General features: G+C 42.5%; 1 protein-coding gene across 1 annotated transcript in view; it reads left to right on the top strand.

The window, feature by feature from the left end:
* Positions 1–224: 224 nt before the first annotated feature.
* The window catches only part of LOC112077991 (ryanodine receptor 2), a gene marked incomplete at its 3' end in the record, with an annotated part of 17,163 nt that continues 3,534 nt past the window's right edge, over positions 225–13,853 (top strand). Inside the window, exons 1-5 of the mRNA XM_024144368.2 lie at positions 225–416; positions 4,507–4,746; positions 6,266–6,353; positions 6,809–6,901; positions 7,498–7,668. Of these exons, the coding sequence (XP_024000136.2) occupies positions 4,571–4,746; positions 6,266–6,353; positions 6,809–6,901; positions 7,498–7,668 (528 nt within the window). The remainder of the gene's footprint in view (positions 417–4,506; positions 4,747–6,265; positions 6,354–6,808; positions 6,902–7,497; positions 7,669–13,853) is intronic.

Raw genomic sequence — 13,853 nt, 5'->3', positions numbered from 1 at the left:
TACCTACAAATCATGGGCTGGTTCCACCAAATCATGGGCTGGTACCTACAAATCATGGGCTGGTTCCACCAACTGAAGAAGTTAGTGGCCCCAGTGACACCAGGGAAAAAATGTTGGTCTGGAGCCCTGAGCTTACAAGAGATAAGAACATGATTGAAAAGACAACATGACTTAAACATTTAATATGAGCATTCCTCCCCCTGTCCWTACTTATCCTCAGGTGGTGCTGCCCATGCTATGCAGCTACATGTCTCACTGGTGGGAACACGGCCCAGAGAACAACCCTCCAGAGACTGCAGACAGCTGCTGTACTCACCTCACCTCAGACCACATGAATAGTCTACTGGGCAACATCCTGAAGATCATCTACAATAACCTGGGGATCGACGAGGGGGCCTGGATGAAACGACTCGCAGGTAGAGACACACCTTTTTTACCTACCACATGGTCAAAATCCCTTTAGCCTACTTGTCAATGTCTTGGTTGTTATGTGTGTGTGTGTAGTTACCACGACGTCGTACGTCGTCAGAGGGGATCGTCAGCMTTYAATCATATATGCACATAGMATTGAATTCCACTGTTTGTACTGAAACTGTCTGCCTCAGGAAGAAGCCCACTGTGGGCAGGCCACTCAGTAGCATTGAGTCAGAAGAAGTCCACACGTGGTGCAAGGCCAACTCAGTAGGCATTGAGTCAGAAGAAGCCCACTGTGGGCAGGCCACATCAGTAGCAGTTGAGTCGAAGAAGCCCACTGTGGGCAGCACTCAGTGCTTGAGTCAGATAGGAGCCCACTGTGGGCAGGCATCTCAGTAGCATTGAGTCGAAGGATGCCCACTGTGGGCAGGCCACTCTCGTAGCATTGAGTCAGAAGAACCCACTGTGGGGCAGGCCACTCAGTAGCATGAGTCAGAAGGAAGCCCACTGTGGGCAGGCCCTACTCAAGTAGCATTGGATCAGAAGGAGCCACTGTGGGCAGGCCACTTCATGTAGCATTGATCAGAAGATCCACTGTGGGCAGGCTCACTACAGTAGCATTGAGTCAGAAGAGCCACGTGGGCAGCCACTGGTAGCATGGTCAGAGGAGCCCACTTGGGCAGGCCACTCAGTAGCATTGAGTCAGAAGAAGCCCCACTGTGGGCCAGTCCACTCAGTAGCATTGAGATCATCATGATAGAGAGCCCACTGTGGCAGGCCACTCAGTAGCATTGAGTCAAGAAGAGCCCACTGTGGGCAGCCACTCAGTAGCATTAGAGTCAGAAGAAGCCCACTGTGGCAGGCCACTTCAGTAGCATTAGTCAAAAGTAAAATGTCATTGAACATGTTCAACCCTTCGGATCATATTAAAAACAATCAAACAACCCAGAAAAGGACTAACAAACTATAGCCCATATTAACATATGTAGCCCTGAAAACAAGGTTCATCGACATTAACAATTAACATCAGAACACATTATATTCTGGCCATCTGCCCAACAATAGCAGAACCCTCTTCAATGGTTCAACAACAGCTGACCAATCAGACGGTCACCAGTGCTTAGCAAACGTTTGGAGAGAAAAAAATTGTGTTTGACCAATACAGGATTTTACAGAACAACAAAATGAACAAACAGACTTTCAGCCTGCTTTTAGGGAAGGCACTCAACATGCTCGGCACTGACAACAATGACTGATGATTGGCTGAAAGAAATTGATTAGAACAATATTTTTTGCGGAGCGTGTTTTGTTCGACTTTCAGTGTAGTTCGTTGTTGTATCTATTTCAACCATTGTTAAAAAAATGTTATGTGTTATGGAAATGCATCCTCTGCACTTTATTATGAGGGAGGAGTTACCTATCTAATAGAACATAGAGATTTTTTGTTAATGGAAGCCTCTCTAATACAAATTCAGTTGAGTTGGTTGTACCACGGGAGCTGGCTAGGGGCCATTACTGTTTTCTGTTTTTACTAAATGCCTCCCACTGACCTTGATAAAGCCTGTGTGTCTATGTACGCTGACGACTAAACCGTATAGATGTCGGCTGCAACAATTAAAATAAATAAATGGCACCCTTAACATAGAGCTCCTGTCAGTTTTAGAATGGGGTAACTAGCAATAGGCTGGTGTTAAATATCTCAAAAACGAAAAGCATTGTTTTTTGGGATAAATCACTCGCTCAACATTTATGGTGCATTTGGAAAGTATTCCGACCCCTTGACTTTTTCCACATTTTGTTACGCTACAACCTTATTCTAAAATGGATTAAATGTTTTTGTTCCTCTCATCAATCTACACACAATACCCCATAATGACATCACAATACCCCATAATGACATCACAATACCCCATAATGACATCACAATACCCCATAATGACAAAGCAAAAACAGGGTTTTAGAAACAAGATTCTTGGTAGTTCTGACTTTCTTCCATTTAAGAATAATGGTGGCCACTGTGTTCTTGGGGACCTTCAATGCTGCAGAAATGTTTTGGTAGCCTTCCCCAGATCTGTGCCTCGACACAATCCTGTCTCGGAACTCTATGGACAATTCCTTCGACCTCATGGCTTGGTTTTTGCTCTGACATGCACTGTCAACTGTGGGACCTTATATAGACAGGTGTGTGCCTTTTCAAATCATGTCCAATCAATAGAATTTAAGACAGGTGGACTCTGATCAAGTTGTAGAAACATCTCAAGGATGATCAATGGAAACAGGCCATGAGAAGACGTCGCTCTGTTTTCTTGACATCTCAGTCGACCAGACAGGTCCTACAGGCCCTGATTTTGTAGCACCTGGACTACTGCCCAGTTGTGTGGTCATGTAGAAGGACATATGTCAATTGCAGTTGGTCCAGAACAGAGCAGCACGCATTACACTTAGATATACACGGAGGAAGAATGTCAATGACATGCATGTCATTCTCTCCTGGCTAAAAGTTGAGGAGAGATGGACTGCATCACTATTGGTCTTTGTGCGTTGATGTGTTGAAGGTACAGAACTCTCTGTTCAAGCAGTTGGCTCACAGTTCAGACACTCATCGGTACAACACAAGATATGCAATCAGAGATCTCTTCACAGTCCCCGGGTACAGAACAGAGGCTGGGAAACGCTCAGTATTAGAGCCGTGACTACATGGAACTCTCTGCCACCCCAGGTAACTCAAACTAGCAATAAAAACACATTCCAAAAACCAGATAACATAACATCTTACGGCACAACGGGGACTGTGAMTAGACACAGCCRTTCTATCTATCTGGTATTGTAATGTCTACTGTATTATGTACTGTATTATATAGGTGGGTCACCATGACCGAGTCCTTGGCTTGTTCCAGCAGGAATGGCTTATAGGGCTGGAGCCATCTCCTGTTTCTGAAGCGTGAGGCAGAGGCAGGAGATGATGTAGTCTTGTATAGTGTTATGTAGTGTTAAGTAGTGTTATGTAGTGTTATGTAGTGTTATGTATATTATATTGTGCATATTATGTATTTTATATATTTTATTTGTTGTTTGTTTCCTGTTTGAAACCCAGGAAGAGTAGTAATTGGGAATACAAATAAAACACTAACCTAAAATTGAATGTTGATCGTCGAGGAAGCCTGAATTGGTTGACCGGCAGGTGGGTGGGTGTTCAGAAACACAGCGGTTTACTTGTCTTCAACCCTTCTATGCCATAGGAGCATAGGTCACCCACATGACCAAGCAGTTTACCATACTGCATATGTGTTGTTACTGCATGTGGTGGTGATCACGTGTTACTGCATGTGGTGGTGATCACGTGTTACTGCATGTGGTGGTGATCACGTGTTGATGTCACACAACACAGCAACCAAAATGCATTGTTTCTAAATGAAACAGAACTGTAAAATTATCGAGTGGAACACACCATCGTTGTTTAAATAAGGAAACAAACTGTAAAATTTCAGAGTGAAACACCATCGTTGTTTAATAAGAACAAACTGTAAAATCCTCCGGAGTGAAGCACCACCATCGTGTTTAAATAAGAAAACAAACTGTAAAATCATCCAGAGTGAAACACCACCATCGTTGTTTAAAAAGAAACAAACTGTAAATTATCCGAGTGGGAACACACACTCGTTGTTTAAATAAGAAACAAACTGTAAAATCATCCAGAGTGGAACACCACATCGTTGTTTAATAAGAAAACAACTGTAAAATTTCCGGAAGTGGAACACCACCATCGTTGTTTAAATAAGAAAACAAACTGTAAAATCATCCGGAGTGTAACACCACCATCGTTGTTTAAATAAGAAACAAACTGTAAAATCTCCGGAGTGAACACCACCATCGTTGTTTAAATAAGAAACAAACTGTAAAATCATCCGAGATGAACACACCACATCGTTGTTTAAATAAGAAAACAAACTGTAAAATTATCCGAGTGTAACCACCATCGTTGTTTAAATAAGAAAACAAACTGTAAAATCTTCCAAAGTGAAACACCACCATCGTTGTTTCGCACCAGTCTCCATCACTAACTGTCCTTCTCTATTCTGTCCCCGCCTCCAGTGTTCTCTCAGCCAATCATTGGTAAGGCGAAGGGGGGCTGTGAAGCCCCAACTTCCTGCCGCTGATGGAGAAGTTGAGGAAGAAGGCTGCCACCGTACTGCTGGATGAGGAACAAATGAAGGCCGAGGGACGAGGGGAGATGTCTGAGGCTGAACTACTCATCCTGGATGAGTTTACCATCCTGATCAGAGACCTCTACGCCTTTTATCCGCTACTCATCCGCTTGTTAGACTACAACAGGTAACTAGACATTTCTACCTCCTCAACCTCATCCGCTTTGTAGACTACAACAGGTAACTAGACATTCTACTCCTCCTCATCTGCTTGTTAGATTACAACAGGTAAACTAGACATTCTACCTCCTCCTCATCTGCTTTGTAGATTACAAAGTAACTAGACAACATCCTACTTTGTAGACTACTAACAGGTAACTAGACATTCTACTTCCTCCTCCTCCATGTTGCTGACTACAACAGGTAACTAGACATTCTACTTCCTCCTCCTCCATGTTGCTGACTAGAACAGGTAACTAGACATTCTACTTCCTCCTCCATGTTGCTGACTAGAACAGGTAACTAGACATTTCTACTTTCTCCTCCTCCATGTTGCTGACTAAAGGTAAAGGACCAGTGGGGTAAAGTGAGAGGACTGGGTGGATCAATAACATAAGTGTTATTTTAAGTTGTTAAGATGTCATGCCAGTTGCTGCTGTTGGTCTGCTTTTTATCAACTGTATGTCTAGTTTCTGGTCTGACTGTTTATCCAACTGAATACTGTAACTGTTTCTGTTGGTCTGACTGTTTTATCCAACTGAATACTGTAACTAGTTTCTGTTGGTCTGACTGTTTTATCCAACTGAATTCACTGTAACTTGTTTCTGTTGGTGTGACTGTTTTATCCAACTGAATACTGTAACTAGTTTTCTGTTGTGTGACTGTTTTATCAACTGAATATGTAACTAGTTTCTGTTGGTGTGACTGTTTTATCCAACTGAATACTGTAAACTTGTTTCTGTGGTGTGACTGTTTTATCCAACTGAATACTGTAACTAGTTTCTGTTGGTGTGGACTGTTTTATCCAACTGAATACTGTAACTAGTTTCTGTTGGTGTGACTGTTTTATCCAACTGAATACTGTAATTGTTTCTGTTGGTGTGACTGTTTTATCCAATGAATACTGTAACTAGTTTCTGTTGGTGTGACTGTTTTATCCAACTGAATACTGTAACTAGTTTCTGTTGGTCTGACTGTTTTTATCCAACTGAATACTGTAACTAGTTTCTGTTGGTCTGACTGTTTTATCCAACTGAATACTGTAACTAGTTTCTGTTGGTCTGACTGTGTGACTTTTTATCCACTGAATACTGTAACTTGTTTCTGTTGGTGTGACTGTTTTATCCATGATGAATACTGTATACGTTTCTGTTGGTGTGACTGTTTTATCCAACTGAATACCGTAACTAGTTTCTGTTGGTGTGACTGTTTTATCCAACTGAATACTGTAACTAGTTTCTGTTGGTGTGGACTGTTTTTATCCAACTGAATACTGTAACTAGTTTCTGTTGGTGTGACTGTTTTATCCAACTGAATACTGTAAACTTGTTTCTGTTGGTTGGACTGTTTTATCCAACTGAATACGTAACTAAGTTTCTGTTGGTGTGACTGTTTTATCCAACTGAATACTGTAACTAGTTTCTGTTGGTGTGACTGTTTTATCCAACTGAATACTGTAACTAGTTTCCAATGTGTTTTTATTTCAGGGCCAAATGGCTGAAAGAATCGAACCCTGAGGCTGAAGAGCTCTTCCGCATGGTAGCAGAGGTCTTCATATTCTGGTCCAAGTCTCATGTAAGCTACACAGAGACAATGTCACATTCCAAGTGTCATGTAAGCTACACAGAGACAATGTCACATTCCAAGTGTCATGTAAGCTACACAGAGACAATGTCACATATGAATCATCACATCACTGTAACAGTTTCCAGGAAACATGTCATGTCTTAATCCCTCTGTGATAGTTTCTATTGGTCGTCACCAAGGCACTCTGAATGTGCACTCTACACTTATAAAAAAAAGAATAATAATCCTATTAAAATCTCATTCGATTCTAGGAATTCTTCAGCGTTTCTTTCTGAAATAAATACATTTTACATTTGCTTGCCTGGCAGCGAGAACTATAAGACTGTGATGTATCTCTAGAGCGTTCATGTGCGTCTGTTCTTCTCCAAGTCCCCCGTCAGGCTACATTTGCATAAATCCTTGGCAATATCCAACACTGAAATATTTTATTTCTTCCACGGCAGAATTTTAAACGGGAGGAGCAGAACTTTGTGGTTCAGAATGAGATCAACAATATGTCCTTCCTCATCACAGACACCAAGTCAAAGATGTCCAAGGTAAGTGGTGTTATATAGATGGTACGAGCGTGATTTTTTTTTTTACATTGATATGTACAATTTAGTGTACTATGACTTTATATACCATATATAAGTCAAATAGCTTTGTCCCCCAATATGATGAAGACTGCACAGTAAGTTGTGATGACTGAATATAATTAAATGGATAAGTTGTTCTTGACCTGAGATGTGGCTTGGTGTTCAGATAGAACAAGAAAGGACCCAGTACAGAGCCCTGAGGGACACCAGTAGTGAGACATTAAAGAGGACCCAGTACAGAGCCCTGAGGGACACCAGTAGTGAGACATTAAAGAGGACCTAGTACAGAGCCCTGGGGGACACCAGTAGTGATACATTAAAGATGACCTAGTACATAGCCCTGGGGGACACCAGTAGTGATACATTAAAGAGGGCCTAGTACATAGCCCTGGGGGACACCAGTAGTGAGACATTAAAGAGGACCTAGTGCAGAGCCCTGGGGGACACCAGTAGTGAGACATTAAAGAGGACCTAGTGCAGATCCCTGGGGGACACCAGTAGTGAGACCAGGTGGTGCTGCTGACTTGTTGTCTTGTCACCTGGTGTCTCCCCTGTAGGGAGCCGTGTCCGACCAGGAGAGGAAGAAGATGAAGAGGAAGGGCGATCGCTACTCCATGCAGACCAGCCTCATCGTAGCGGCGTTGAAAAGACTACTTCCTGTAGGACTGAATATCTGCGCTCCGGGAGACCAGGAACTGATCGCTCTGGCCAAGATCCGCTTCAGTCAGGTAAATCACTGAAGTCTCAGTCAGGTAAATCACTGACGTCTCAGTCAGGTAAATCACTGACGTCTCAGTCAGGTAAATCACTTACGTCTCAGTCAGGTAAATCACTGACGTCTCAGTCAGGTAAATCACTGAAGTCTCAGTCAGGTAAATCACTTATGTCTCAGCCAGGTAAATCACTGTCTCAGTCAGGTAAATCACTGTCTCAGTCAGGTAAATCACTGAAGTATCAGTCAGGTAAATCACTTACGTCTCAGTCAGGTAAATCACTGAAGTATCAGTCAGGTAAATCACTTACGTCTCAGTCAGGTAAATCACTGAAGTCTCAGTCAGGTAAATCACTGAAGTCTCAGTCAGGTAAATCACTGAAGTCTCAGTCAGGTAAATCACTGACGTCTCAGTCAGGTAAATCACTGACGTCTCAGTCAGGTAAATCACTATCACTTACGTCTTCAGTCAGGTAATAACTACAGTCTCAGTCAGTCAAGGTTAAATCACTGACGTCTTCAGGTCAGGTAAAATCACTGACGTCTTCAGTCAGGTAAATCACGTTAGTCTCCAGTCAGGTATTCAACTGAGTCAGTCAGAGTAATCACTTACGTCTCAGTCAGGTAAATCACTGACGTCTTCAGTCAGGTAAATCACTTGAAGTCTCAGTCAGGTAAATCACTGTTCACTGTCTCAGTCAGGTAAATCACTGAGTCTCAGTCAGGTAAATCACTGTCTAGTCAGGTAATCACTTGACGTCTCAGTCAGGTAAATCACTTATGTCTCAGTAGGTAAATCACTGAAGTTCAGTCAGGTAAATCATACGTCTCAGCAGGTAAATCACTGAAGTCTCAGTCAGGTAAATCACTGAAGTCTCAGTCAGGTAAATCACTGAATGTTCTCAGTCAGGTAAATCACTACGTCTCAGTCAGGTAAATCACTGACGTCTCAGTCAGGTAAATCACTACGTCTCAGTCAGGTAAATCACTTGACGTCTCAGTCAGGTAAATCCACTGACGTCTCAGTCAGGTAAATCACTATGTCTCAGTCAGGTAAATCACTAATGTCTCGCAGGTTCAATCATGACGTCTCAGTCAGGTAAATCACTGACGGTGTCTCAGTCAGGTAAATTCACTGACGTCTTCAGTCAGGTAAATCACTGTACGTTATCAGGGTAAATCACTTACGTCTCAGTCAGGTAAATCACTGACGTCTCAGTCAGGTAAAATCACTTATCTCAGTCTAATCTGAAGCTCAGGTCAGGTAAATACTGACGTCTCAGTAAGATTCACGGCATCGAGATCACTTGAATCACTGCTCTCGTCAGGAGATCAATAGAGTATCTACGTTATACTGAGTCGTCATAGGTACTGACTACGTCTCATGTCAGTAATCTACATCGTCTCAGTCAGGTTCTCGAACTGATCTCCGCCAGGTAAATCGACTGACGTTCTCAGTCAGTAGAGGATCAACTGACGTTTCAGTCAGGTAAATCACTGAACGTCTCAGTTCAGGTATCACTTACGTATTCAGTCACGGGTAAATCACTTTAACGTCTCAGATGGATCGGGTCTTATAATCACGACTTGACGTTTCAGTCAAGATGATTTAATCTCACTGACAGTCTCAGCTCATGTGCTAATGATTACTTAGATGTAGGTCGTAAGTTAGCGTACAATCAATGATCGTTTTACAGGTCAGGAAAATCCTGATACCGTCTCTGTTCAGTATGAATGCATGATTTATAGTCGAGGTAAAATCGCACTGATAAAGTTTCAGTTCAGGTAATCTCTGAAGTCTCATGTCGTACGAGTCAGGTAATCCTGACGTCTCAGTCAGGTGTCACTGTCTCAGTCAGGTAAATCACTGTCTCAGTCAGGTAAATCACTTTAAGTATCAGTCAGAGCTATCCACGTCTCTCGCTAGGTCATCGACTGTGATAAGTTCTCAGTCAGGTAATGGTCTACTATACGTTCGTGCATAGGGTGTAATCACTCGATAGTTTGCGCAGGTAAGGATATGAGCGTCAGTCAGGTATCACTGATAAGTCTACTCAGTCGCGTTAATCATGACGTACCTTACAGTCAAGGTTCAATATCTCACTGCCGTCTCTCGGATCAGAGAAGGATCATCTGGCAGTCGTCTCTATCAGGAAGTTCACTGTCCCCAGTCAGGTATACACAGTTCAGCATAGGTAATCCACTGACGTCTCTCAGTCAGTAAATCACTGACTAGTCTCGTCAGGGTAGACTGACTTAGTCTCTAGAGCGAAATGAGTCAGGTGCTCACGTGCTCAGTTAGCTCCACAGTAAATTGAACAGCCAAGATTCATGTCCGCCCCTGTTCGCTAATGTGACCTATGAAGATCAGCGCTTTCTGTGATAGTTTTGCTTCACAGTAAATAGACGGAGGACGAAGGTGCGCGGAATCTCAGAAAACAACCCTGCACTGCAGCGCAAAGGTTGCCTAGGTAACTCATACTATTGTACTGTCTCGGTTTGTGACTCTCAGATGTACCGTACTAAATCTAACCTTCCGCCTTGCTACTTGAGTATCGTAGTACCTATACTGGGGTGTTATTATCATTGGTATTAGAATACTACGATATCTCGCTTTTGTGCTTTGACTGGGACTAGTATTATGTCAGTATCTATATCAACTTAGGTATTAATTTCTATTACTTAATATTATACTACGCCATGCATACATATGTTAGTTGTACTACTAATGTTAATTTACTGTAGTGTTGAAAAATGTCGGCCCCAACTACATCGTAGTTATATGCTACTAGCATCAATTTAGGCACGCACATCTTTGCATTGACATGCATTTTTTATGACATCCCTGTCAGTACTATACAACAGTATGAGAGTAATGTTACATATACGCTTATTAGTAATACACCTAGGTGGGGCCGTATTTAGCCTATTCCTTCTCGTTTACTAATGTACTTCAGTACTACTAACCAAGAGCATGGTAGTTAGGTATTCGCAGTACTTAGATCTTCACATTGCTTGTTCTAGGGTCTGAGCACTATTGTAGTACTATATTTTAAAACACAAGTGTACTACTCAATCTAATACTACCCATGCTACCTCGATATATCGTTGTACAGTGTCTCATGGATACTAGTGCTACAATTGCTAGTGATGGAAGGGTATTATCATTTAACTCCGTTTGGTCTGCACCATCTGGGCTTACAGTTATTGTTGGTACCCATGCGTAGTACTATACAACATGTACATACTCATCTACACCATGCTACAGTATTGTAGTACTTACAACATAGTACATACTCATCTACACCATGCTACAGTATTGTAGTACTGTACAAGTAGTAACATATCATCTCCACCATGCTACAGTATTGTAGTACTATACAACATAGTACATACTCATCTACACCATGCTACAGTATATAGTACTGTACAACGTAGTACATACTCATCTACACCTGCTGCAGCATTGTAGTACTATACACGTAGTACATACTCATCTACACCACGCTACAGTATTGTGTATTACTGTACAACGTAGTACATACTCAATTATACACCATGATACAGTTGTAGAGCTTTACAACGTAGTACATACTCATCTACACCATGATACAGTATTGTAGTACTATACAAACGTAGTACATACTCATACACCATGCTACAGTATTGTAGTTATATACAACGTAGTACATACTCATCTACACCATGATTACAGTATATATAGTACTTACAACGTAGTACATACTCATCTACACCATGCTACAGTATTGTAGTACTTACAACGTAGTACATACTATATTACACCATGTACAGTATTGTAGTACTGTACAGCGTTGTATAAGCTGACTCGGTACTTCACCCAATAAGAGGTCATTTGGCATGAAGGTAGTATTAGACCTAAAAAGACAAATAGAGGTTTCATTTGTCCTTCATTAAACCTGCATGTCCCGTCTCCCTCCATTCTTCCAGTTCACCATCTTCTCTGTCTCTCTGTCTCTCTGTCTCTCTCTCTGTCTCCATCTCACCGTTCTCTCTGCATGCCTGCATGTCCTGTCACCGCCCCCTTCCTCCTCCGTCACCATCCTCAGTACCGAGTGTTCCACTTCCAAAATGGTGAAGAAGTGTGATCCTAGTGATGAAGTGGATGAAGAGTCAGCAGGCTCAACTCCGGCCTTAGAGTGCCCGGCGGCACAACGTCTGAGGCTGGCGCCCGCAACGCTCTGCCACTATGGAGAGTAGCCTACACCCACAGAGCTCCAGGACCACCCTGGAGGCATCAAGAAGGCCTCGTCTGTGGAGATCATTGTGATGCATCATGGGCAGGGCCAGGGCAAGGCCCCGGTAGAGCCACTGATATCTCTGGGCACAGTCCAGGATTCGAGAGGGCCACCTGGGGGGCCTGGGCAGAGCATGTATGGTGTAATACTGCGTTGGTGGGTAACCCATGATCCTCACAAACTTACCCTTAACCTGTTCCCAGATTATGTTCATTTCAATTATAAAATAAGAATTTCAGAAAGGCAGAAAGTTAAAATTACAGGTCCAATATTGATATTCTGAGAGAGCAAGCATTATATATTTTTTTTTAATATATATTTTACCTTTATTTAACTAGGCAAGTCAGTTAAGAACAAATTCTTATTTTCAATGACGGCCTACCGGGGAACAACAGTGGGTTAACTGCCTTGTTCAGGGGCAGAACGACAGATTTTTACCTTGTCAGTCAGGATTCGATCCAGCAACCTTTCCGGTTATGGCCACACCTCTAGGCTACCCCTGCCGCCCAGATAATATAACCAATAGCCGTTATGTATTTCTGAGAAGCAAGTTAATATTGATACTATAACGTACCAGAGCGATATATGGTATAGTCAGATGGAGATATCAAGTATGATGCGTATTATGATAGCAAGGCCATTATGATATCAGGAGAGCAGTCGGCGTATATAACAAAAAGTGCATCAAATAAGAATATTCTAGAGCCAGTTAGCAACTGATACACGTAAAACACCTCGTAACATTAACAAGGCCAATTCGATGATATCAGAGAGAGCAAGTCGCGAGCGACTTATAACTATACAAGAGCCATACGAGAAATGCCAGACAAGAGCTCAAGATGTTCTATCGGTCACATAAACATTCCGCATACATTCAAAAACATGCATCTTATCATCGACCACATGATGATGATACCACAATTCCCCGGAAACCATGCTATGTGAACTTTCTCCACATCTAAGCTGTGATGCGAACACAAATTGGCGGCATATTTTCAGAGATGAGATAACTAACATTAGGCTGCCAGGTGTATCAGTTCGCAGCCCCAAGGAACTCGTGAAGAATGTTGATATGAGCCCATGCAAAACACCAAAATACAAAGGCACGATGGATTTCTACCCGCGTGTATGCACACGACACGCTCAGGAAATGTGGAATATCCAACTATTCTACTGCCATTCTTCGATCATATCCCCACACCTTACTTCATCAAAAACAAATTACCTCATATCTGAAAGAAGTAGCAAGCATTGTTAAATCCACTCTCGTTATCATATTGCCTTTCCCACTGCATCAAAAAACCTGTTCTGGTGAAAACGGACCCTATCTTAGACAAAGTCATCTACGATTTTTTTCTCTCTTTAGCACAATCTTTCAGCCAATCCCCAACCTTCAATTCTTAGCGCAACATCTCTGTGGGAAATTGGTTTTCAAAACAGGCGATTATTTCTTAAGTGCACACTGTATTCTTTGATATAATTCAATAGGGTTTCCGACGTGCCCACCACATACCAGACACAGAAGGGACAGCCTATTAGGTCAAGTGGTTAAATGTCATTAGAGCCGACACAGATGCCAAACAGCTTACTCTGTTCCTGATGTACTCTTGGATTGCCTCGCATTCGACACTTCGACCGGTGTCTCGAGACTTGAGAGTGTTTGACCTTCTGGTTAGGAGAGGATCTTGGTTAGAGAGTATGATTCGATCTGGTTCGCAGTGTCTTGCCCGTTCAGCGGAGGATGGATTGACCTCTCTGGTTCAGGAGAGATGGTTTGACCTTCTGCAGGATTTGGTATTGACCTCTCTGCGTTGTCAGGAGAGCGATGCGATTATCCTCTGCAGACGGTTACTCTCTGGTTCAGGAGAGGTGGTTTGAAGCTCATCTTCCTCGGTCTCCAGGACCGAGGCCCCAAAGCAAAAAC

The sequence above is a fragment of the Salvelinus sp. IW2-2015 genome, unplaced genomic scaffold (assembly GCF_002910315.2).
Source record: "Salvelinus sp. IW2-2015 unplaced genomic scaffold, ASM291031v2 Un_scaffold5129, whole genome shotgun sequence".
NCBI classification, from domain to species: domain Eukaryota; kingdom Metazoa; phylum Chordata; class Actinopteri; order Salmoniformes; family Salmonidae; genus Salvelinus; species Salvelinus sp. IW2-2015.
The sequence above is the reverse complement of the archived record's forward strand: the minus strand, read 5'-3'. Positions and strand labels throughout refer to the sequence as shown.